General features: G+C 43.7%; 1 protein-coding gene across 1 annotated transcript; it reads left to right on the forward strand.

Annotated features, from left to right (window-relative positions):
* The first annotated feature begins 5,845 nt into the window (after positions 1 to 5,845).
* Positions 5,846 to 26,647, forward strand: smad7 (SMAD family member 7). The gene is made up of 4 exons (XM_008424483.3): positions 5,846 to 7,326; positions 9,226 to 9,279; positions 14,568 to 14,639; positions 25,716 to 26,647. The coding sequence occupies exons 1-4, from the start codon at positions 6,855 to 6,857 to the stop codon at positions 26,252 to 26,254; spliced, it is 1,137 nt and encodes a 378-aa protein (XP_008422705.1). The 5' UTR covers positions 5,846 to 6,854; the 3' UTR covers positions 26,255 to 26,647.
* The last annotated feature ends 234 nt before the right edge of the window (positions 26,648 to 26,881 follow it).

Here is a 26,881-nt window from a genome sequence, read left to right on the forward strand (position 1 = left end):
GTTGCTTAATATCATTTCTCCAGAAGAAGACTAGAGGGGGAAAAAAGGTTTTTGACAATGGCACCCACTGTGCTGTCAAAGAGAGAGGCATGCAATTCTCTTGGGAAGTGCATGCCTTTTGGCTCTACTGTAATGGTTTTTCTGCCTGAAATTTCCTGGCTTTCAAGGACAATATAATGGATGTGATCTGCTGTAAAGAATGCTGCACCGTATTTTCAGCAGAGGCCTGACATTAGGTTACAGTGACATTAGACACTCAAGGAGACTGAAAGTGCCTTCTTTCTGCACTTCCAGTCTCACCTGCTGTATTAATTCAGCGGCAGATGGTTGAACGGAGGTTTTCACAAAGTGACATGGCTCTCCTTGTTCCTGTATTGCAGCAAGGGTCGACTTCCTGCTTCTGTTTCAATGGGAAGATGGATGAAGCATGGGATTCTGGGATGGGTTGTATGTTTTCTACATGTCCTGTGCCTTCTCCTGAACTGTTCCCCTACTGGAGCAGTGTGACTCCAGAGCCAGAGGTCATACCCAGATCAGTTTTCTACAGAGAGTTATCAAAAGTGGGACGCTTTGGAGACCGGCTTGCTAAAGTGCTGCTTACCCCCTGTGACTCAGAGCTCATTAACTTGACTGATTGCCTCTGCAACAGTGGGAGGTCTGTAAGTTCAGCAGTTTTAGGATGAGGTCAGATCAGGAGTCAACCTCGATCGTAATATGAAATGCGCTCACAAAGATTTTAAATATGAAAAGGAGTGGGTACATAACCACCCACAGTCCTGCAGATCTGACCTGGAATGAGAACAGACTCGGTGGGCTGGACCGCTGAAATAAAAGAATGACAAAAGAAAGATATAAAGATGAGACAGACACACTGACATGATCTTGATGTCTGAAAGATACCATTTAACTTGGGTGACAATACATGGAATGACAAACCTCTGGTTAAACCTTAATGAAGACTTTTCATGTATGTTGAGTCCTTTTATTCTCCGAAACCACAGTTTTTCAACTATTGAAATACCTAAAACAGGCACTGATAGTATTGAGAAGAGAGTAGAACATTTCCTTAACTCCAAGGTCAACAGTCGGGCTTGCAGCTAGTTAAACTACAATCTAGATGGACTTAAGAGTTTTAAGCATTCTTCCTCCTTCTACCTGTTAATTCTTTACATTTCATGGTATTTGGCTGTGTAATGTGCTTGACAGACATTGAACAGTGATAGCTAACTCATGCTCTGCTGCGTGTGCCTTGGATATCTTGGATCCGGGAGTGACGTCGCACTAAGGTTAGCTGCGTTGGATTTGCTAGCTGTTGTGTTTTGTGACAAGGTTGAACATATTTTCACTACAAGATAACATATTTCTGGATATTTTATCTCTGGATTTTAAATGCAATGATCAAACTGGGAAAATCCAAGTGGAAGGTAACCTGGAAGACTTGATTTTGTCTGCCAATTCTGACCTCAAAATTCAATATGTCTGCATATTGAATCTGCATAGGAAGTTGAGTACTCCGCTTTTTTATTTTTTTATTTTTAGAGACTATTTTGTTGTGTGTTGTCAAATGCTTAGTTTCTTCACTGTGCTTTGAGTTTTTTCCACACCAGTTTTGTCCCCAGGTTTGAGTAAAGATGTAGCAAATCAAAGCTCTGGCAAAGAGCTGAGGTCCACCCTGGACATGCTGTTGGCTCACTTGAAATTTATGTTTTCCGTGTATTTTCTAATGTTCTGTTTTTATCGCTGCGTTGCCTCCACCCCTATTTTTTATACAGCTATGTTTAATTAATTGTAGGTTTTTACACTACTAAATGTCAATCTGGCAGGTTTTTCTCTTGCCTGCCACACCATTGAAGACTCTTGCTCACTATGACATTTAGGTTTTTCTCATACTGTGCACAACTGTATATTTCCCACTGGAGTTGTTGACAAATGGATGACACTTTTTCCCTACACAATGAAAAGAGACAAATTCAGCTTCTTGCCTTTAACCTCAGGATTTTTCTTTTCTTTTTTAATTATGCACTGACATTTACCAGCGTGGGCGTTTTCTTGCTCTTTCCTTACAAGTTATCAGATGTGCAAGCGATGTAAAAAAAAAAAAATCCTCTTCTATCTTTTTAATTAAAGTTGTCTTATTTTCATCATTCTTATCTTTGTAGAAATTCATTCCCTATGCCTTTATCCTATTTTGAGAACAGCGGTTCAGGCAGTAAAACTCAATTGCACATGCATGACCCCTTGTATAGAAGCAGTGAAGTGTACTAGTAAATTTTTTTTGGTAAGGGCCAGAACTGCTATCTAGAATATTAATTGTCTCTTTTCCTGTGTAATGCTTTTTACCCCACTGCATGCTCAGGATACAATTAGTTCTTCGGGTCAATTTAATAGATTTAAAAAGCTCATTCAAGCATTCAGCAAGTTTAAAGTCTCCTGTTAGAGGAGGAGACTGAGAGCACATATGTGCTGAATTCAGAGCTGATGTCTGCCGCAACCTTGCTTGAGGTTTACTGGGAACAAACAATCAATCAAACATAACTGATATCTTTCATTTTATGAGCTTCATTCAAGATTTTATTTTATTTTATTTTTTAAAGAAACTTTATTTTGAAAGGAAATGTGTCAAATTAATAAGATGATATTTTCAAGGTTCTTGCACTGGAGTATCCTCCTAAAACAGTTATTTTAAGGGCTCAACTAATTGAAAATGTAAAAATTCAAGTTTTTTTTTCTGAACTGGAAGTGGGTGCATTTCTTGTGTATTTTCTCATAACCTGCCCAGATTAAAGTTATGCATACGCACTCAAAAGTATTCATACATCTCAACTAATATTTGGTAAAAACTCACTTGGCAAGCTAAAGAAAAAAAAGAAGTTTTTTGTAGCTTCTGGCATAGTTTTGGATGGAGAATTGTTTGAGTTTATTTGAAATGGTTCCTACCAAAGAATTCCAAACATGTTGCTTAATTTTTCAGTACGTTTAAGTTTGAGGTCATTATCTTAATGTTACACTGGTTTATCCAGTCCCACACAGGTCTTGATTTGTGTTTGGGATCACTGTTGGCACATCTACTTGTGTCCAAGCTTGCAACATCTAAAATAATTCATCATTATTCTATTCTCATTTCTCAATGCACCAGTACCACTGGTAAAAATAAATAAATAAAAAATAACCCCACAGCTTTATGCTGCCACTGCCATGCTTGATATTGGAACAAACGTTCATCTTGTGATTGTAGCAACACAACTGAACTTTAATGAGCCTGATCTAAGAATGTTTTGTGTGAAAAGCTGCAAATTTAAGGCAAGCATCAAAAATTCTCAATAGGGGTCAAATGGATAAAGCAGACTTGACTTGTTTAAACTGAGTAAACGTTGCTTTAAAGCCCAATCTGTGACAGAAAACGTAAGTGAACTCTACCAATCATGGCCAGAAATTAGGCTAAAAATTGATCCAGAATCATGTCAGAATTCTTGTTGTGGAGAAAATCTTTCAAATTGTTATTTTGTAAAAGAAAAAAAAAATCTGTATAAAGCTGCGAGTTGTATTATAATTCCACCCTCCATTAAAAACTGTTCAAATGCATCAATAAAACGCTCAAAATGAATGTGGTATTTTATGTCCGTGATGTTTACGTGTAAAGTGATTGGATCTGCGCGTCATGTGCGTAAACGGGATTTTAACATGGAAGTAATTTGTTTGCAAGCAACTTTTAAGGAAAACGCACAGCTCGGCTCAACCATGCTGCTGCACGGTGTGTAACAGAAAACAACCTCTCTCTCTCTCTCTCTCTCTCTCTCTCTCTCTCTCTCTCTCTCTCTCTCTGTCTCTCTCTCTCTGCCGGCTAGACTGCAGACTCACTCCTGAGCCGGGTTGACATGGAAAAGGGTTAGATAAAACTGGCTACTACCTGGAGTCTGGAAAACGGTCTCATGCGCTCACAAAAGGAAGGGAAAGAGGAGATGTGAGATGTGAGGGAAGGGAAGGGGAGGGGACGATATACGACTGTGGCAGCCAGTCACTTCCACAAGTCCCTCTGACGCCCCTCCCCCCCCATCCCACACACACACACACACACACACACACACACACACACACACACACACACACACACACACCGTCCCTCGACTGATTGTTTCCAGACTCCAGTTAAAACGCTGCTGCGTCGCTCCTCCTGCTCGGCGCCAGTCGGGGGGGGGGGGCTTTAAAGCCGGAATGGACTAACTCACAACCCCTCCACGACCCCCAGCCCCCAACCCAACACATCCCGACCACCACCACCACCATCATGATCATCATCATCATCATCAGCCCCCCACCACCCTAAATGCCCTCCAGCGACTCTTTCACATTAGCATACTGCTGAGTGCACCTCCTCCTCCCCGGACTGATGTCTGTGGGGGCACCTCTGTGGGCTGCCGAGGACATACACACTCTGTGGATTGTAGACCAATGTTATTTCAGATTATCTTGAATTCTTCCTCATACATCTTGACGTACCTCCAAGGCCACGGAAGGGTATCTTCTGTGACAAACACCAAGCGATGCAGGATGTGATAAGGAACGGAAACAAGATTAAAATATAATGTCTGAAAAATGCAGTGTCCATTAAAATTAAGTGCATCCAGTTTTCTTTGCTTAATTAGGAAATTGTGCCCACCAGTATAAAACCAGCTGCTCTGTGAAGGTTCCAGAGGTTTGATGAAGAATTTTATGGAACTAGCAGCCCGACAAAGACAACAACAACAACAACAACAACAACAAAATCATAGCAGGTTTGAAGCAGGGTTGGTAACAATATCCATCATCACAAAGCTAAAAACAATATGGCCACCAATATGATATGGCCACACTTACACTGACAAATCAGAATAGAGGAACATATAATGACTGAAGTTGCCAAGAGGCTCACGCTAACTCTGGATGAGTTTATTTTTCTCTCTCTTTGCGGTTATGTATTTATTTACGTTTGTCTGTCATAAAAAAAAATATTCCAAGAAAGATACATTGAAGTGTGTTGCTGTAACTTGACAAAAATGTGGAAAAGTTCAAGGGGCGTGAATGGAATTTGCTAGAATGAATTCACTAATTTAAGTGTGCTTTATTGTACAAACGAAAAACAAATTCGGTCAATAAAGACACCAAGAACGTGAGCAGAGATGCGCACTTGCTGTCAAACGAGAAAGGATTTATTTTAAAGTGATGGAGTAATGAAGGACAGTAAACTCATATTTGTGCCACTTGAAATTTAAACGACCAGAAGGGGGCAGCAGCGTGCTCTCTTCTAGGACTCGGACCCAACAGTATGGTCTAGTTTTTACCCTGAGTTTAGGCTGACAGGCACATGTTCTTTACCTTTTGAAATGTAACTTTACCAGTACAACCCATCCATTTTTATTTTTATTTGTTGCCGTCTTCACTGTCGAAGCAAATGCTTAACATAGACTATCCTGGATAATTATCATGATTCGTCACGACGCACTCTTATTAAACATTTTAACTGAATTAACTGAAGGAAAACTGCTTATTCAATTCAAAGAATTGCATCTAATAAGTTCGATTCTTAAATACAATTTGTGCTGTAAGCTCAGAAAATGTTCCAGAATTATTCCTCTTTTCCATCTTCTTATAATTTTAAGGGGAAAAAAACATCTCTTGCCTTTTTATCCACTTTTTTTCCCCCCTAAACTTTTAACTTTTTAAAACTTAAAAAAAAAAACATTATATTGAACTTTTCCTCTTGTGTGTTTTTATGTGCGCGCGCTTGTGTGCGTGCGCGCGCCGCAGGCTCTACTTGATCTGTTGTTTGCGCAACACAATCACATTTCTTTTAAGCGACAGGGTGTCTAGACGCACACGTGACCGGGCGCGTCAATGCGCACTGGAGACTGGAGGAAGGGCACCCAAACCATCCGCCTCATTTACAGGCACACACACACAGAGAGCCCTTTACAACCCCTCTCCACCAACACCAGCAGCAGCCCTGCAGAGGGACTCTCTGTCGGCGTCATTTCTGCTACACACTCGGCCCACGGAAACTTCGTGCGACAGGGGAAAAAAAACACGAGGCTGGATTATATTTGACCCGACAGGGATTCGGTTTGCTAAAATAGGTTCTCAGACTCGCTGCGTGGACGCGAATTGAGGTGGTCTCTCTCTCTCTCCCGCTCTCTCTCTCTCTCTTTCTCTCTCTCTCGCTCGCTTCCTGCGTGGCTTTCCAACTCTACTCGGTTGTGAGAGAGAGCTTCAGATGTGGATTTGTTCCCTGGCTCCTCTCCGGACAGCAGACACCATCGGCGGAGAGCGCCACTGTGAGCGCCCGGATCAGGGATTTTGTGGATTAATGCTCCCGTAGATGCAGCGGACTGCTTGGGTTTTCATGGGATAATTAGGCCCCAGTTTCCCTGGTGTCCACAGCAGCATCCAATGTACGCTGATAGAAATTTCTGACAGTGAAAATCTGCAAGGAGAGTGTTTTTCTCTCTTTTTTTTCCCTTTTCTTTTTTTTTTTTTTTTTTTTTTAAAGGGACCAGTCCTGCAGATCGGGGCTTCTCATAGCTTGGTTGCAAATGTTTCTAAGCTGCTAGACAGTGGAGGTGATGGTGATTTATTCCTGGGGGACAAGCTGACTGTCCCGTGAAAAACCCCCTTTGACTGTTTTTCCGCTGATCTAAGTCTGCAGGAGAAGGCGACGGAGACTGGCGCATGCTACAGACTTCCTCCGCTCATCCAGCTCCCAGCTTTTCCACCGTATCCTCTCAGGCTGCTTGTCACTGCCTGGACTCGGATCCCGGAATCTTCATGATTTGCGGACACCATGCTCGTTTTTTAGCCGGGAAACCCTCTTCTCGTCCCGCATGTTTAGGACCAAACGATCGGGGCTCGTCCGGCGACTCTGGAGGAGCCGTGCGCCCGTGGAGGGCGACGGGGAGGCGGACAGAGGGACGCATGGCTCATCGGGGGGCTGCTGCATGGGCAAAGCGGCGAAGGTGGCCAAGTCCAACGACGCCGGGTCGGAGGCCGAACTAAAGGCGCTGACCCACTCGGTGCTGAAGAAGATCAAGGAGAAACAGTTGGAGGTGCTCTTGCAGGCGGTGGAGTCCAAGGGGGGCGCCCGGAGCCCCTGCTTGCTCCTGCCCAGCAAAGTGGACGCCAAAGTGGGTCAGCAGTCTTACTCTCTCCCCATGCTGCTCTACAAAGTGTTCAGGTGGCCGGACCTCAGGCATTCCTCGGAGCTGAAGAGGCTGTCTTGCTGTGAATCCTACGGGAAAATCAACCCGGACCTAGTTTGCTGCAACCCGCACCACATGAGCAGGCTGTGTGAACTTGGTGAGTTGAATTATTTGTAAAGTTCTTGTCAAAATTATTAGAAGGAGATGTGCCGGCTACAAGTTACTGTTAAATTATCCTAAATCGGATGACATCACCTCTCCAGGGCAAGGGGTTTCAAGTTTCCATAAGGTCAAAGTCGACTTACGTACGTGCCAAGAGGTCCTTTTTTTTCACAGGGGCGACTCCAGAAAGTTTCAAAAAAGGGGCGGTCTGATTAGGGGGACCAACGAATTAATTAATTTAATTTATTTTAGGGAGGCAAACCTAAACTAAAAGCCATGACAGATTTTTTAGAAGGCTTTAATGTAGAGGGAGTTCAACATAGGGTTGCTTGGAACTATTTTCATAAGAATTTACTGGCCAGAATGGAACTAAAATGAGTGAAAGTAGGATGAAATACAAATACCATGTTTTCCAGGCTACAAGTCTCTCCGGAGTATAAGTTGCATCAATCAAAATACATCATGAAGAGGGGAAAAAAGACCCAAAACATAGCATACACTAGAGTATAAGTCGGATTTGTTTAGAAATTGTCAAACATGAAGGGGGGGCTCATTAATGTTGATGATGTAATGAAGTGTTGTGCTCAGTTACTTGAATTTGAACAAGCTCACAGAAGCTGCCAACTTTGGCTTAGAAGTCTGCTGGCAATTTCTGACGCACTGATGTCCATGCTCTAATCACAGTGGTCTGGAAAGACTCCACTCCGCCTGCGAAGTGAGCAGCGGAGCGGAGACGCATGCAGTATAATTCCGGGTTGATGGAAAGGCGGTTGTAGCGGTAACACCAAGAAGGCCCGACGGCAAAGTCATTTATATCCATCTCCTTGGCAACTACCAGAGTGTGGATACGCAACTGTTTATGTACCCAACTGGGGACTCGTTACTCCAGCTAAGGCAATCTTACTTTTAGCCAGCAATTAGCTTTCATTGCGGTTGCAGATGGTAATGTTCAATCCTAGGTTAATTTCCAATACTATGGATTAATAGTTTATGGCTAAGCTACATTATACATTAGATTTGAGCCTTTTCATGACTACCTCTTTCCATAATTCAAGAAGATAAAGAAAAATAAACCGGCGGACAATAGCTTGGGTATAGAAAGGGGTGAAATGCTAATGTCGAGTTACAAATTGGGTGAATTCACCCAAAGTTGTTGGAGCTCATTAATTTCTTTCTTCCAGTCTATCATATTCATGTAGAAAAAATAAGATGATGTACATTTGAGACTATCTGGACGGGCCTCGCACCCCTCCCCATCGTGGAGGCACCATTGCTTTTTCTTTCTGTTGGGAGCTTTATCAAGTCTCAAGTCTGTCATTTGCTCTGGAAACATTAAATATTTAAGGGTGCATTTTGAAATTCTTTGACCTCCTAATAATAAAAAAATAAAAATCATTTTATGGCTGCCTGTGAAATAATAATAATAATAAAAAAAGAACATTTTGGGTTTCATCTAAGCCCTGCTTTCCAAACAAACAGCCTGGCTGCTATCTGAACATTTCATAATTGGCATTTCCAAAGTGCAGAGTGCCTCAGCCAGGACTCCAGTCTTTCCACAGTGAAGTTTCCAGCCCCCTCTCTTTCTTTCTTTCGCTCCCTCACTCTCTCCCTCTCTCTCTGTATGTGTGTGTGCTTGCTTGGCGTCCCGGGCCAAAAGAGGCCCGTATCTCAGTTTGTCCTAGACGCTGATAGTGGCCCTTCTGGCGCCAGGCGGCCCCCTGTTTATCTGCCTGCCAATGAAAGGCAATAGCCGCCCGGCCGGCCTCACTGCCTGCCTCTTCAGGCGGAGCTGACAGACACAAATCTTTTTTTTTTTTTCTCCTCTGGCTGAAGAATGACAACTCTTATCTCAAAGTTTAAATCTCTCTCTGTTTTTTTTCTCTCCTCCACACAGAGTCTCCTCCTCCTCCATATTCCCGCTATCCCATGGATTATCTTAAACCACCAGGTGAGTTTTTTCCAAGGCATGCAAATGTTAAAATATAGATATGTATGTGTTGTGTTTTTGTCTGGATTTACATAACACCTTCATTTAGTATGCCTCTGCTGTGTGTGTGCGTGTGTGTGAGACGAAATGGCTCCACGTTATGTTGTGATTTATGATAGCAGTGGAGTGGCACGCCTGGCTGGCTGGCCAATTCCAGCATGGCTGGCAGCCAGGGCAAGGCAATACAAAGCTGAGATATCAGCTATAGACTGAGTGGCACGTCAGCAAGGGCGGTGGGTATGTCTGAGTGTGAGACGGTTTGTTTGTGCCCTCATCTGTCTGTTGTGAGATGCAGACAGGGCAGCAGCATCTCTGGAGTCAGGCAGCCTTTATCACAGAGAACAATCTACAGAATGTAGTCTGTGTGTGTGGCTGGTGGGTGTCGCTGACTTACTTTTGTGGGTGTACTGTAATTTTGGGGGTTTAGGTGATTTTTATTTATTTTTTCTCTTTTGTGTATGCTCATCATTTCACCATTTTTTTGCAGTTTGGATATTTTGACCAGGGAAATGTCAGGAAGCTGTCTGTCTTCCTCGGGGCGTTTTGTACCATGAGGCATTTTGTACCTGCCTTGACGAGTGATAATTTAAAAGAGTTGTATGTCATCAATTCACAGCTTAATGTAAGGAAGTGTGGTTATGGCTGTGCTGAATATTCACCAGAAAGAGGTCACTCAACTGTACTATGGTTTGATGGGGGTTTGTAATCAGACATATTTCACAGGAGTCAACCCATATTGTTCACTTGTGCACGCATGGGTAATTATTGAAACCTATAAACGGTAATTGCTGTTTGAAAACCCCAATATGGGTCAGATTATTAGTTTTGCTGTTTGGACCATTTCATTTAGTTGTATATTCCATGAGGGGAATATTAATTGATTAATTAATTGATTGTTAGTGGGTTTTGTTCTCTGACTGTAAGCAGTGATACATTTACAGGCAAAAAAAACCCCCAACAACTTTTAATGTCACTTTTATCTGTATCACAATTATTGATGGACAAAATGAACGTTTATTGTAGATGTTTTGTGAAATTATAACTGATGGTTAAAAGTATTGTGAAATTTTCCAGTGTTCTGAGAAATGTATCTATCACTGCCTAATAATAGTCAGAGCCCCACAAACAAAATACCGCTTTAAAAAAACAATGCTACCTCAGCACTAAAGTTACATTGATGAGTGCTAACTTACTTCCAACCAGCACATGATAAAAACAGTCAATTATAGTTTTAAATATATTGATGTTAATTGATGCTGTCATAGAACCAACAGTTGGAAAAGTATTATGGACAATTCCCGCAATACTGTCCACTTTGGGGGTATGTAGACCACAACAATTATCATTTATTTATCAAGACAAATCACTATTTGTATCACAATTTCTTTCTTGCATTCTGATAATGTAATTACCCATCCCCAAATGCAAAAATAACCACAAAATGGTGCACTAAAATCCATGTACCCTGTGCATTTAAAAAAAATCTACAATTAAATGACGGTATACATGAAATTTGGGCCTTTTGGTATTAAGTTTATTATACCTGTAAAGATTTAACCATGTAGTACATTAAACACGTAAGCCATATTTAATGGTGTAAAGTAAATGCACACGGAAGATGATTTTTAACAGCTTGCAGTTTAAAATTCAACAAGAACGCCCTCTTAAGTCTGAATCTTTACAGGGAAAATCTGAGCTCTTTGAGTTGCCTAAAGTTATGTTTCCAACATGGCGGCCAGGGCTGATTGAACTTTAAAATATGAACCCTGATCAAGTCAAAATACATTGATCAGGCTTGATCTGCCTATTATTATTATTATTATTATTATTATTATATAAACGCATTTCCTTACATAAAACTGAGTTGGTTATAGAAAATTACCAAGAAATTGACTTTCTGTGGCAGAGCGCTGTATAATGGACCGATAAAACTCCAGAGAAAAAGCTGAGCTACCAACATACAAAATGGTGAACTCAACCGGCCTCATGCTGTTCTGCCCTTTTCCTTATTGTGTTATGTCATCACCTATTAGGTCAGTTTAAATTTCACCCTACAACCAGGAAAGACTGAAGAGGTGGAGGTGATGTGAAAGATTTTCCTGACTGTAAACAGCCTCACTTTTTTTTTTTTTTTAATTATCTCCATCTCTCTCGTGCTTTCTGACTCATTACCCATCTCAGTGTGTACTGGTGCAGAAAGAGCTCCGAGTTAAACAGTGACCAGTCAGCCGACTGGCCGGCTCGGAGGAGAAAGTGGCTTTCAGTGAGTGGAAACAATAGGAAGTCATTGCAGCTGCAGCTGCAGTAATTCAACCCCCTCACCTGCCCCCACCCCATAGCTCCTTTCACTCCGTCTTTGTCATGTGTCTCCACGCCGCTCTGGTAAATATTATTGCGCTTAAAAAGCAGATCCAGCATGTTAAATACAAACAGAATTGATCTAAAACGTTGGTAGTGATGTCTGCTTGACGCTCGGCTCCCTGCTGATTGGCCGGGACGGGCTGCAGAGCTGGCGTCGCGTCTCTGTATTGAGTTCAGCTGGAGACTTTCCAGTGCTGAAAGGAAACGAGAAGGTAAATAGGAAATGCAAGTGGGATGCAGACAAAGGAAATGATTATACAACTCATGTTACCACCCTGTTTCCTCTCGTGGAGAGAACGGACTGAACTTGAATTGTTGAACTGAACTGCAGGCGGCAAGGTTAAGGAGAGCAAGGAAGTTCCTGCTTTCTTATTGATCTGGGGTTTTGAAGTTTTAAGACCTAAATATTTGTCTCTTTAGCCATTTTTGACAACTATTTTTACTTTTGATCTTTTATTCAGACAGAGCATGTTCAATTGTAGCTCTATGTCTGCATCGACCTGCAAAGCTGAAGGACGTGGTAATTGGACAGTGGAAGAGCTCAGCTTATCATATAAAGATTGCCTCGGGAAGCTGTCCCGTCAGTCATCAACTCCTTTTCATTACTGGGAGTTAATGTGATTTTCTACGCCAATATTGCAGTGTTTGCTTTAGATCAGGCCGGGTTAAACTGTCACAGCATTCAGAAAAATCAGAATATTCTCTCTAAGAAGGCGACGGGATGTAAATATCCGCACGACATGGAGGAGCGGCGGACTTTACGATGCTGCTTTTATAAATCCACTGAGCAGGAAGTGAGGTTATGTGTGTCAGGGTGCCCGTCCTTCTCCGGCAGCGGCGGTCAATATGAAAGGAGCCTGGACATAAAACGGTACCTTGTCTCAGCTCTGGGGAATATAAATCACACACTGTTTGGCTCCTTCACTCTGATGCCCCCCTTTCTGCACCCTGTGGTCAGCGGTGAACTGCTGCCCGAGCGTCCAGAGCAAAGCGTGCTGGCAGCGAATTAAAGGACGGGCCCAGGCTGTTCCCCGTGCATCTCTTTGGGGAGACCGCAGCAGTACGGGCCTTGTCCGGACGTTGCAAGGGACTGCACTGTGAAACCACAGTGGTCACTGCTATCCGGTGCCTTAATTCAGTCGTTTTTACCATCCACCGAAGCTGGACACCCTAGCTTCTAAGTTCTTATTGCGATCAATTTGACTTAAAAGTCATCATTCAGTCGCACGGTGTTCAGTGGATGTTAGGTGAATAGACAGAATGACGTGTAGCTAAAGGAATGTATAATTAGTGCAGCTACTAGCGACTAGCCGGCTCCCAGCAGAGTTTCGCTGTAGTCGGTGTACACAGCTCTTCTCTTAAAGCTCCATTCATGTGTCATGTTGGAACTAGTCCACATTACAGGTCTTTGAGGGGGGTTTAGCATTCAAAAAGGAGGAGAGAATGACTAGTTTTACCTCCCTGGTCTGCCTGATAGTTTGCCCTAAATAGGATTTAAATGCATGGTTGCCTTCAGGACCTAAGTTCTGTTTGTGTAGAGGAGTGTTCAAAGGGTGCCCACACACACACAGGTTTATCCCTTACTGTAAGCTTTCTAGTTGTATTAGACCCAGCGCGCTCTAATAATATTATTCAAATGTAAGCTTGAAACTGTTTTAAAACAGATGGTATTTTATCAGCATTTTAGATCTTTTAAATGTCTATTTTTTCCCCCAGCTTTCACAAATGACAACCTGTTAGAAGATCATCTGTAAGAACAGAATATGTAGTACTTGAATTGCGATTTTAGTTTTTTTTCTCTTAGAAGTAGAATAAAGGCTACACAAACTTTAAAAACCAAATCTGTTCATTGTAGAATGATCCAGTTTGTATTTGATTTGATGTATTTTACATGTTGTGCTAAGGGACGTTCAGATGCAGTCCAGACACATAAAAACATGAAATAATCCTTTACTTTACTGCTAAAAGAAACTACAAAGCAAATGGATGCTTTGATGACATTAGCAGCTAACTGGTAGCAACTCTCTATGTTCTCACAGCACTCACAAAGTTCATCTTGTCTGGCGTTTCAGACTGGTTAAAAACCTATAAATAAAAAAACAACAACCTTTGATTAAATCGATTCCTTTTTTTGTTTTCAGCTACTGAAAATATGAAGCAACTTTTTACTTTAGTTTTGATAAGAAACTACAAAGCAGATGCTAACCTTAGCATTGTTAGCTGGCATTGTCACAGGGCTTTGAACTCGCTTATTTCTGTCAGTTTCTTCTTAAAGGTTACCCAATTTAATAAGTCATGGTGCTTTTTTTTAAATTGCTTTTGACACGTTCTTCGGACCAGAAGTGTTTAACAGAGCAACTGAAAAACTACTTCCTTTTTTACTTCAAAATAAGAGTCTATTATATGGATTCAACTGAGTGTTGAGGTCAAACGTTATACCTTCATATCTGTGTCCATTTGATCTCATACGTATTTAACTAGAAGGTCTTTATTCACAAGACATTCTTCCCTTTGGTGAGAAATATTGCGATGTGGAATATCATAACATCTCATTTTGTTATTGAGCAGGGAATAAAGGAGCCAGACTCGAGCTCTCGCCCCGGTCGTTGACAGAAAGAATCTAACCCTTTCTGGTTCAGCAGCTCGTCTGTGTAAAGAAGCAGGGCTAACATTCCTTCCAAAGCACCGGATTATAGGGGGGATTATCAGGGGTGTAAGAAATTCTCTGCTGTGTGTGTGAGAGAGGGTGTGAGCTTCATCGTCAGCGTCTTCATTAGGCATTGATTTCACCCAAGTGATTGACGGCCTCGCAGCTGCTGCTTTGCTGCCGTCTCCCGTCACACACAGGAACACGCTCAGTACTAACTCGGAGTCTCTCTTTCCGTCAGATTCTCCAGACTCTGGGCCTTCATCCAGTGAGACTGGGGGAACTACGTACTCGGCCCCTGTGGGGCTTTCAGGTAAATATTCCCACCAATACATCTCGCCTTTATATCACCCATTTTTCTGCTCTTCCTCCTCATCGTCTCCCTCCTCTGTTTTTCTTTTCCCTCCGCTTCACATTCCTCCTGACACACACATCATCTCCCCTCCATACTTGCGATGATGAGGCGGTGATTGTGGGGGCCCCAGCTTCCCCTCTGTAATAAAACAGCCAGTGAAGGAGGGAGGTGCAGTTCTCCCACAGCCACATAAATTCTTCCCTTCTGGCTCTTTGAACAACGCTCCTCTCTTCTCCCTTCTCCTCTCCCATCGCTCTCTGTGTGATGTTGTAATGGAAGACAAACACGCCAGGCTGTTGTTTGCAGAAGAATATGTTCAGTGCCTGTAGTGTTGTTGAGGAGGAGGACGGAAAGCAGGCTGAAACCGACATTCGAGTGTTTGTTTCGTCGTGTTTGCAGATACAGTGGATGTCTTTGAAGACGGAGAGTAACTCTCCTCTAGACTGAGACACAGGGCACCTTACTTTCCTTCAACTCTTACTCTGAATGTGTTTCGGGCTCCATGAGAGTCCTTCCTGTAATCTCCCCCCCACCCCCTTTAGCAGAGTCGCCTTCCTTACCCACAGGCTGCAGAATACGATGATGCTCTTGAGAGAGGGAGAGGGTTCGCTCTCCAGTGCTGTTCTCTGCTTTCATTTGCCACATATGGTTCTCATTATAGAGCCTTTAAAGCCTGTTTTATGTCAGTTGGTGTTCGCTGCCCGTTTCCCCCCGCCCCCGTCCTTTGTTTGGTGGTTGGGGGTGGAGGGTTTAGCCTTCTTGCCTGTGGGTGTCAAGAGCAGAAGATCCAAAAATCACACCCCACATCCTCCTCCAGACCATCAGGATGGACACTAAAGTCCTCCCTTTGTGCATTAACTGTTCAAACTGTGAAACCCAAGAAGTGGAGGCTTAGCAGGCACCCTCCCTTCGTCTTCCCTTCTTCGGCCACCCCTCCTCCCCTGTTTTCCTTCCTGGCGAGGAGGACATGGCCGTGGCAGCCAGCGTCTTTGGTGAATGGGCCTCCTCAGTGAGAGCGAGAGCGGGAGAGGCTGAGGCGTGATGGCCAAAGCTCTCTGCCCCCATGGTTTCCGCTGCAAGCCAAATGAATTGGGGGTGTAATCCATTCCTCCTCTGCCTCTTCTTTCACCCTCCCAGTTTTCCCCGCTTGGCTCCCTCCCTCTGGGGGCCTGACAAAAGAAACATGGCTCCCCCAGAGGCCCTGCTGCTGACCTTCCAATTCACTCACTTTGCCCTTTTTATGTTCTTCTTCGGACAAATTAACAGAGAGGAGAGGGAGGCTTAAAGGATACTGGAAGTCAGCAAGAGACTTGCTGCGTTTTACATTGTTTTACAATTATAAACTTGCTTTCTTTGAGGAGACTGGCTAGAACAACTAGCGAACTGTCCTCCGGAGACATAGTTAATTCAGACTTTAGATAAATCAGTTCTTCTCCGTTTCTACATGCAGGGAAAAGCCTAGATTGCTCAGGACGGAAGGAGTTAAGTGAACTGTGACAGCGACAAGCACAAATGCAAACTAGGCTGCCTGCCAGACTAGCGGCTCCAAAGCTCCCCTCACTAGCCCACGTCATCGGCTTGGAACAGAGCAGAGGGGAAGGGAAGAGGAGAGGACGGCTGGAGCCGGGCGTCAGGGCCACCAATCTTGGCGAAGACCTAGATCAGGGGTTTATAGGTTCACCCAGGCATTGAGCTGGGAGATCAGATTAGGGATTGCGAAATGGAGATCAGGTCAGGGTTAAGAGGGTGCTGGACTGTTGGTTATGAATCTCTGGAGTGTTAAGTAACTCTTAGTTATGAGCAGCTTAGAAGGCGTTCTTGTTGCCTGTCGAGCTTTAACATCTCTCCAATAAGTTTTTATTGAAGCAGTCGCAGCTCTGTAGAGTTGGCTGCAGAATGTCGTTTCTGCCGTTTCATAACAGCCACGGGGCAAAACGATACACCCAACCCACAAAGAGAGACAATGCATGATATACAAATCAATCCTTTCTGAGAAAACCGAAAATCCACATGTGAAGCTGTTATTGGCTACCGGCGACCAATCAACAACTTTCTCTCAGTATAGCTTGTTGCTTTTTTTTTTTCCATAGTAGTGGGGGTTTCATCAGTGCATTTGTAACAGAGTTTCCCCTGAACAAACCATATCATATCCATACATAAATATATATATTTTTTTGTCTTCGGTTGACATTCTTCAGATATTTGCAAGTTAAACATTAACACCTTTCATTGAATATATTCAGTCAATAATTTAACTAAAACTTGCCTCACTTAATTGTTCTTGAGCTCAAATATGTGGTTTTAGCAGTCTTGTGCCCTGGCCTCAAAAATGGGTTTAGACATTATACATTTATGCGTTGCAAAGTGAGTATATGGGGCGTGGCTTCATTCGTGAACAAAGAATTAATTAAATGCGTAAATTCAACTGAACTTCCACAAAGATCCACACTTCATTATATTTTCAGTAAGATAATGTCTTGTTTATTTCCATATATCTCAATTAATTTGCAATTAATGGCTACAAAATAACAAAATCTACAGAGGTACTACTTCCTTTTTTACTTCAAAATAAGAGTGACAAACGTTGATGAGGGGCCAGTCTTAAAGCACTCTTCTCTTATAATGAAGAATAGCGCTTCACAAGACAGACTTGACTTTGACAAGAAGTTTACAATTTTTTTAATTTTTAATTTTTTTTTATTAAATTTTTTTTATTTTTTATTTAGAACTTGCGGCTACAACAGCAGATCAAAAACTCAGGTCCATCTAGATCAAAGTAATACAAAGTATCAGTTGCTTTAAGTGCGAGTTTTGTTTGATAATTACTGATGCGAAGTACACCATGGCCTATACGTTCAAGTATTCCATAAAGTAGACTTCTGTTTGTGCCAGACGCTTGAAAGTGTAGCATCTGAGTGTCAGTGGCATGCCTGCTGGTGCCGTTGGGGGCTGACCCAGAGTGCCTGTGTGTAACCGGATCCAGTCGCACAGTGGTGGCATGTACACTCTCACATACACACACGCACACACTGGCGAGGAGATAAAATGACCCGGTGCGAGCCCTGGCGCATGGCCGATTGTCACACAGGCGCTTCCTCCCACTGCGGGTTAAATTTAGGCCAAGTTGTATTCTTATACCGCCAGCCTACCTCGACAGACAGTCACCCGGCCCCTTGGCCAGTCAATTAGTCATTCAGTGAATTGGCTTGAAGGGTAACCTTCATGAGGGGCTGTGATGGAGATTAAATTTAGTCCTGGCAACATGGCTCATTAAATAAAAAAGAAAATAAAAATTAGGCTTTATTGGCATTATCTTGAAAGATTTTCACACGAGGAGGATTTTACACTTAAGAAAATTAAGAGTGGAAGCTTGCAACAGAGCACCCTCAGTGTGCCTCCGCTTGCTGAGCATTCCTGCCTTGTTTGGGTTAGCAGGGAGAGGAAAGGGCCGCGCAGGATATGACCTCATGTCTTTGAGGAAAAGCCGAGCGGACAGAGAGGTAGCCGAGGCCTCATCTTGATGGAAAACAAACACTGGGGGTACACCAACCAGAAATGAAGAAGGCAGGGCATCAGAAAGAGAGGAACTGAACGGAGAAATGCACTCTTTGAAAACGAGGACTGCTTTCACCAAAATGTACTGCTTAGTTTCCATTCCTTGTTGGTTTGCTCGTGTGAGCACTGAGAGAAGGGAATGAAGAGGCAGAGAGAAGATGGCGGCTTTGGGTGGAGAGAGAGATGGCCGGCAGCTCTCCTCGGTTCTCTGTAATTTGGAGGATGCGTGTTATAGCCAGCGAGCTGAGCAAAGCGGAGCCGGGCCGCTCTGTGCTGGGCCAGGATCTCTCATTACTCCCCACTTCCTCTCCTTGCAAGGCAGCCAAGCCAACCTCTTGGCAAGGGACTTAATTTTGGTTTTGGCCGCCCTCTGTTCCCCACCCTGTGTCATTATGCTGCACAAATCGGAAAAACATGCACGCAGAAGGCGGCGGATGATGGAGTGGGATTGAGGAGAGTTGTGTCTTGCTTTGCTCTGCATGTATTTTGTGTTTTCCCTTTGCCTCGGATGCTTTGGGACGATGTGCTTGCCGGTAAAAAACATTACCTTTAGCGCGGTTGACAGGAGGGCTCTGCAGCTCTGGTTCTGAGCCAAAGCTGGACGGAAGCCCAGGACAAGATGAACATTGTTTTGGTTCGCAGTGACTCTGTGGGAGTGGGCTTTGACATTACCTAAGGTATGAAGCTATATCTGGGGGGTTGGGTGAATGAATGTGTGAAGGGGGCAGTGGAAAAGGAGAACTCAAACCACTTGTATGGAGGATTAAAAAAATGGAAATAAGTGGAGACATATGCCCATAAAACCTGCGTGCATGTGTGTGTCTCCACCCTCCTGCCTGCTCATTCATGGAGTCAGTTTGTCTTTTGTGTACTCTGGAGTGCCTTTGTGTGTCAGTAACTGCATCTCTATCAGCGCTGGAACAACCACATACATTTAGAGGTATACAGGGGTGTATATATAAACACAAAAAATAAAATAAAAACAGCGCTCAGGCCACATCCAACTGGAACTGCTGGTTGTCTGTTTTCGGTTTGTGGTTTCTGATTTAGTTCCCACGGTCTTTTAGCCGCAACAATGTAGGCAATTGTTCATCTTGTCTGTCCATCTATCTATATATATTTGTATGTGTGTGAGGGTGTGTGACACTGCTTCTCCCAGATAACGATCTTGTGGGAAGTCTCTTGACTTGTGTGTCTGCAAAAGTGAGCTCATGACATCATTCTAGCCGGCCTGGCACCGTGTTTGAAAGTACCTTGTGTTTATTTGTCCTGTCACCCTGGGAAATCTGGGCTGCAGGGAGTGGTTGTGTATGTGTGAGGGTGCAAAGGTCAGCCTGATGAAGTGTTGTACCAAGAACTCAACAGGAATGGGAAAGAGGTCCAGCATTAGGAAAGCAAACGTCCCATTAGAAAGCATTGTCGTACAGCTTTTGGGGACCTCCTGAGTGCCATGTGGAAGATGCAGGCCAGGGACTGGAGGGTTAAAATATTCACAAGTTTTTTTTAAATATACATATATATTTCTGAATGACCATGAGAATCTCCTGTGTTTGAAAAACTGAGTTACGGACAGCAAGTAGGGAAAACGCGTGCAGTTTCGTCTCCTTATCTTCTCCCCCGGTTGCATCCGGATGGCTCATGTTCGAGATGGCGTGTCTGCAACTCATTCTCTCTATCTGTGTTTCTGCAAGAAGTCAGATCTGCAGATAGACAAACCGGGCCACTCCCCTGTGTGGTTTTCCTGCCATCAGGGTTTATTTACGTTTCTTGAGATTGGGGTGGAGGGTGGCGGGGGGCGTTAGGGCGTTAGCAGTTTCAGTTACTTGTCATCTTAAAGCTTCACTTCCTGTCTGTTAGCTAAGAAAGCCATTCCAGCCAATCCTCCAGACCAATAATTAGCTTTGGTGTAGGAAAACAACATGTAACATATAGGACCATAACAAGCTAGAGACAAGCAACGTGCTGCTGGGTCTCAGATAGAATTGGTAGTGGTTTTGAATTTACTAGAATATGAAGAAATTATAAGGTTTTCTCCATTCATGTATCAAAGCACACTAGCCTTTAACTGGGTTTTATTAAGTACATTTAAGTAGATGCTGTTATTTGATTGGTTTGATGCATTTAACGAGTTGAAGTTAAAGCTCCTCTTCACTATGAAACTGTTCATTTGCACGGTGATACAGTTTTGTTTGGCATTTTTTGCTGTCGTTAACAGGTATCACCACTAGTCATCCTTTGGTGGCATTGATACTCAGCTGAAGATAGTCGGTCCTTATTTTGTGAAGCTGCTGTTGTGTTGCATTGACGTGAGATGAGGACAGTCTACTCTCCTCGGTGCTGCGCAGTAAAACTGCTGTCCTTTCTTTTTTTGGAGTGGCCGCCTGTCATTGAATTTCTGGCTGCACAAGAAGTGAGCCAGACAGTCCTTAGAGGCGCTGCGAGCTGGCTGTCGAAGCGTTGTCCAGACTCTAAAACTCCAAAAGAGAGAAATCAATGACACCTCATGTTTTGTTTGCAATAATGGAGGGATGCTTAGCTTTGACTGCAGATGAAGGTGCACTCACATGCATGTACATCTTTTGGGGGTGGTGGCCTGGACTTATACGACCTGGCAGAAAGAACAAAAGGAATGCCTCCAGGCTGACCCTTGACCTTTGGAATAGACTTTCCCCGGCTTGCGAGAGGGTGTTGACTTAGAAAATAAGGCACCGTGACGAGCCCTTCCTCCCCCACCCCCTGGAGCCGTTTCCCTCATGTCTTCCTCATTCCAGTTTTCATCCAGTGTGTCTGATGACAGGGCCATTACACGTCTGAGGCGAGAGAGGCCCAAACAGCCGCAGATTTCTGAGGGATCGATGCGAGGCGCTTCTTGGAGCCTTTTCGCCATTTACTCATATTGAAACTGTACAGAACCGAAGGTTGAAAATCGTGTGCGGGAGATGGAGTGTAATGTGTGTGAATCGGTTGACTTCTAAGAATAGCACCAACCTGGTGGGTGTCTGTGCGTGTGGAGTCAGACAGAGGTAATGATTAACCTTTCCAGACTGTGTTTGTGTCCCTGGGAGAAGTGCGGCGAGTCTAGCACCTCCCCGCCCTCCTTCACAGCCGTACTGCCTCGCTTCCCCTTCGGCTCAGTGCAGTTGTCTCGGCTAGCTTGGCGTCTGCTTTATTAAAGCTGTACGGAATTAAAACGGGGGAGTTGACACCCTGTTAAGTATGTCGTGCTTATGCTAAAAATTCAGCACTGCATGACTGCATAGACGGTTTGAGAAATATTTACAGTTGTCGGATATCTGTGATGCGTTACTTGCAGGTCACAGAACTACATATGATAAGGACATTTGTGCGCATAAAGATATAAGGCTTGTAATATTTTCATACGCTGCACAAAAATGTATTTATTGTACGTTTAGTTGTAGTTGTCAAACTTGTCATGTAGCAAATCTAACTTTCACTAGAAAGTTCTACTCTGTGACTAACACAAGCACAGCAAACTATTAGCTTAAAAATATTTTGGACCATCTGCTCAGCTAGCTAGCTAGCCAGCCAGCAGTCTGCTGCTTTACATACATGTAGCCCATAACTGACTCACTGCAGTTTATATAAAAATTGGAAATATTAGAAAATATTTCCTATTGAGTCTGTCTGACTTTTAAACATTTTAAAATGTGTGTTTGATTTCATTTAGCCAGCTTACTGTCAGTGTGCAGAGTAGGTGAGATGTCTGCAGAAAAATTACCTAATCCTCTAAAACCACTTAAAGACACTATGAACTATAAACCATAGAAGCAACATGATGGATGAAGTTGAGTGCTTTTGTACTCAAAAGTTTTTTAAACCTTAGTTGTCCGGTCCGTTTGCTGCTGTTTTGTCCATTGCAAAAACTAGCTGTAACTAGGACAGCTGGACACATCATCACTCGAGAGCTCCATTGCTTTGTTGTGAAGAGGCAGGAAAAGGCTTTGTTAGATGTGGAGGTGCGGGGGTTGGGAGTTTGCATGTGGACCCCATGGGACAAACGGGAATGGGACACAGCAGCAGCAGACAACTGACAGGAGGAGGACAGAAAGGGTTAGAGTGACAGATGGCCACAGGCTGCCGGCTAGCCAGCTTATCTCTGGCGAGGAGGAGAAGCCCGAGACACAAGAGGAGCTTAGAGGCCAGAGTGCAGAAGGGAGCAGGTGGGGAGGCAGACAGAAACTCAGACTAATGCTTCAACAGGCAGACGTCCAGAACCCGACACGCAGACAGATGTACAATCAGAGCCCACAGTGAATATTCAAGACCTGGAGCTAATGAACAGACACACACAGTGCTACTAGTGTGACTTCATCTGACACACACTTATGAGAGATGCATCTGAAACAGTGTCAGGCCTTAACTCCGCGAGCTTGACACCCTTTACATGCGATGATTATTTAAAGAAAAACGGCACAAAAACCCCATGTTAAATAAGCACTTGGAAACTAAGGTGAGTTTACGTGACGCCGCTAAAATTAGCGAGTGTTTTCATACATGCATGTTTGTCCAGCAGCATAACTCATGAGGTGTAAGCTCATCTGCTGTCAGAACAAGCTGTGAACATTACTATTTGCGAGGCAGCACCCCGCTGATAGAGGAGTCTGGCTGTCTCGCCTTCCCGCCGGCTGATTCACTCAATGGGTTTGGGTTTGTTTACCTGCAGGAGACATCTGAGCGTCGACAGAAATCTGCTGATGTCTCTGTTAAAAAGTGGTGGCACGGATATTGAAACACAAGCATTTTTGTAGTCCGTTCGCAGTTTATTTTGTGAAAAAGACACAAGACTACGTCAGTATATTGACTTCTTTTCTTCATGAAGTTCAGACTTGTATTTTTTTCCGCGGTCTGATACCTGTTTATGCTGGACAAATAACTAACATAAGCTTTAAAGTAGGAGTCTGGACATTTTTTTCTTGACGGTAACAGATATTTTTTGTGAAGACAGTTTTATGTTTCTAAAGACATATGTATCTCTACAGATATAACTACTGTCTGTAGTGAACGCTGTTTTATTCCTGCTGGAAATATTTTGATTCTGGGCAGTTAGCTGAAATGCTAGGCTAACAATAAGCCTGTCTGCTCTTTATTCATGCATGCTTTAATTATCACTTTGTCTCATCTTAACTCTTCATTTATCGCCAGCTGACAAAATGGTAAAAACCAACAACAACAACAAAAAACTCCTACCTTGAAAGCTCAGATTTTTTTGCATTGATCATGATAATTTAGCTGCCATCATTTCAGCTGCTCTCTTCAGGTCTCTCTCTACGTATCTGTCTGTCTGAGCGCTACAGGTCACACGAGATAGACTGACCTGAAGCTGCAGCAGTCAGTTCAGTTTCTTTGTGAAGGTCAGCTCAACGGGTGAAAGAAAAGTCTTACTCTGGGAAAATTCATCTACAAAATAATGCTTGAAGCATGTAGCAGTTTTAAAAGCCATCAAAATGAGAACAGGCTCATTTTTTTAAGACAAAAGGAGCCATGTGCACATTATTAGTCTTTAAAATCTGAAATGACTCATAAATAAGTCAAATATCACTTTTTTTTATAGGGTGACCCTCTGCTTCTTGACTTCCAGCAGTTTGCTTCTCTCCTGCCTTGATTATCCCCCTTTTTCCTCTGCGGTTTTCTCACCCCATGAGTTTAAAGTTTCTCAGAGGCTAGTCCACGAGGCGGGGGAAACGGCAGGGCCGTTAGTGTAGTTCTGAATAGGAGAGTGTTTTCGAGCTGCAATGACGGGCTCAGACAGGCAGCCGCTCTAATGACCTATGACGCCAAGCTCTGTCTCTCTCAGCTATAACACACACACACACACAGCAGGGCCCCACAGGTGAGCTCCACCAGCAGGCCCGGGCATCCTTGTCCTTATCAACCTTGGTTCTTCCTGTAATGTGTAAAACATGCCGGATTTGGAGACTGTCTGGCATCTTCTTGAGACATAAAATGCCGACTTGTCTTTTATCAGAAAGATAAATTCTCCTTTTTGCCTGCATTTAGTCAAATGGAGATAGCTGGTTGCTTGGTTTCCTTTAGCACCCCACTAGGATGGATTTACGATAAATTCCCCGAGGTTCAGCTCAGTGCAACTTCAAAGAACACACCCCCGCTTGTTTTATGGAAGGCATGCTTTCAGTTTTGCTGGCCCCCTTTTCCTTCTCCTAGACTTTTTCTGTCTGTCTTCTCGCAATGTTTTCTTTTTACCTTCCTCTTCCCCCCCCCAACTAATGAAGGCTAATGACAGGCCAGGATAAGTCGGCCTGGGCCAGGAGAGATCCTGCCGCATTAGCGTCGCAGTTAGTCCCAGACGGGACCTTCCAAATTACCGGTTGCATTCACAGCTACTGCTAGATGAAAGGGGGCAGGTCCAGGGGTTCTGTTCAGGTTTTCCTCCAAATATATGCCCACATTCCAAGCTTTCCTGATGTTTGGGAAATGGTCTATAGGGATGGATATTCATACACTTGAGAGAAGTTGCCGCAATGAGGCGATCACCCCAAAAAGCACAAGAGACACTTAAAAGTCCAAAGAGGAAGCAAAGTTGTAAAAGTAACAGTCAAAATATGTAAAAAGCATTCCTCCTCCTCCCCACCCCGCCCCCTCTCTGTCTCAATCTATTTCCCTTGCGCCTGACTGGCTCCCTTTTCTTACTGGGAGTCGCTGGAAGCCAAATTTCTGCGGAATAGAGATATGAAGGGAGAGTGCGGCGGCGCAGGAGGCGCTCTAAAGGGAAAGGGGATAGATTTTGGAAACTGGAGCGCGGCCAGTACTACACTTCTTTTCTACGCTCAGGGGAAACTTCAGACCCACGAGGCCTCACTTGTCAGCGATTCAGATGCCGAGGGTTGGAGAGTTAACGGCCTGCTTCTGACGCCTGCCCAACATGGTTTATGTGTTTGTGTGAAAGCCCTGCATCAGTTACTGTGTCCCAGTCGGTCAAACTCTTCATTTCCTCCAGCAGGGCGAAGTATGTTGCTGTAGAGACAATCAGGACAAGAGGTTGACGTCAGTACATTGTTGGCCGGGCCGCTACAAAAATACAGCGAGCCAGACAGAAGATAAGCATTTAATGCCTAGATAAATATTGTACTGCATGTGGAAACTTGCCTGGCAGTGCGTCTCCAAGTTGATTTTTCTTGTCTGTGGTCCAGGAATTCCAATATGGTTTTCCTGCATGGCAGAAATTGTGGATGACAGCTCTGTTTTGGCTCTTGACGAAAGCAAATTCTCCATTTCCCAAAACGGGGATAAGGATGAGGTTGTTCAGCTGTAGCAATGTTTAAGCAGCTTTGTTGCTCAGATCTAGACGACATCTGATCACATCTTTCATGAAGTCATCTTTTTCTCCTCCTTCGCTCTCTTTCTCCTTGATCTGCACATTTTCATTGTCCGATGTCTTACTTTTATGGCAACTTATTTATCGCCTCTAAGCGTCTCCATATCCTTGTTCCCCTCTTCCAGATTCCCTGGCGTTGCAGGAGTCAGGAGAACCGGCCCACTGGTGCGTGGTGGCGTACTGGGAGGAGAAGACACGCGTCGGACGCCTCTACTCGGTCCAGGAGCCCTCTCTGGACATCTTCTACGATCTACCTCAAGGGAACGGCTTCTGCCTGGGCCAACTTTGCTCGGACAACAAGTCCCAACTGGTTCAGATGGTGCGGGCCAAGATCGGCTACGGCATCCAACTGACGCGCGAGCCAGACGGGGTGTGGGTGTACAACCGCAGCTGCTACCCCATCTTCATCAAGTCGGCCACACTGGACAACCCGGACTCGCGTACGCTGCTCGTGCACAAGGTGTTCCCTGGATTCTCCATCAAAGCTTTTGACTATGACAAGGCGTGCAGCCTGCAGAGGCCGAATGACCACGAATTCACGCAGCAGCCTCGCACGGGCTTCACGGTGCAGATAAGCTTTGTGAAGGGTTGGGGACAGTGCTACACCAGACAGTTCATCAGCAGCTGCCCGTGTTGGTTGGAAGTAATCTTTAACACGCGATAGCAGCAGCAGGAGCCTTCCTCCTCTTCACGCTGACATCTTCAACGCCCACTCACAGAAAAAAAAAGACTTTTTCCTTTTTTTTGTTTTTTTTTTTTGTTCCAGAGGTTCAAATGCAGAAGAAGGAAAAAAAAGGATTTTAAAAGTGAGAAAAAAGTATAAATTCTGATGGACTTGTTTAATAAATGTCTGAGATTTAATTAAAAAGAAGCGAAAAAATGTATTTTATGTTATATATAAATATATTATTAATTGTAAATATGAAGACGTTTTATATGCATCATTATTTATGTATTGTGCAATGTGTTGATGAGAAGAAAAGAAGATGCACTTTGCTTAATATAAATACAAAACGAAAGAAATGCCAAAATTAAAAAAAATACAAAAAAATACAAATCATATTTGTCTTGTCTATTTTTGGGGATTGAGGCAATTCATTTAGTTTAAAATTCTCTTAGCTATACTGGATTTAATCCCACCTGTTAACTTCTGTGTTCTAAGAAAATCAGCATCGGTTTAACTTTGTGCTCCTGGGACACTTTGATGTTGTGCTGCAGGTCTTTAAAGCGTTTTCCTCCAAGTCGAGATGAGTCAGACAATGTCACGAGCTCGGTTCCCTCGGGCTCGTTA

This window comes from Poecilia reticulata, chromosome 12 (assembly GCF_904066995.2).
Source record: "Poecilia reticulata chromosome 12, P_reticulata-male-v2, whole genome shotgun sequence".
Classification (NCBI taxonomy): Eukaryota; Metazoa; Chordata; class Actinopteri; order Cyprinodontiformes; family Poeciliidae; genus Poecilia; species Poecilia reticulata.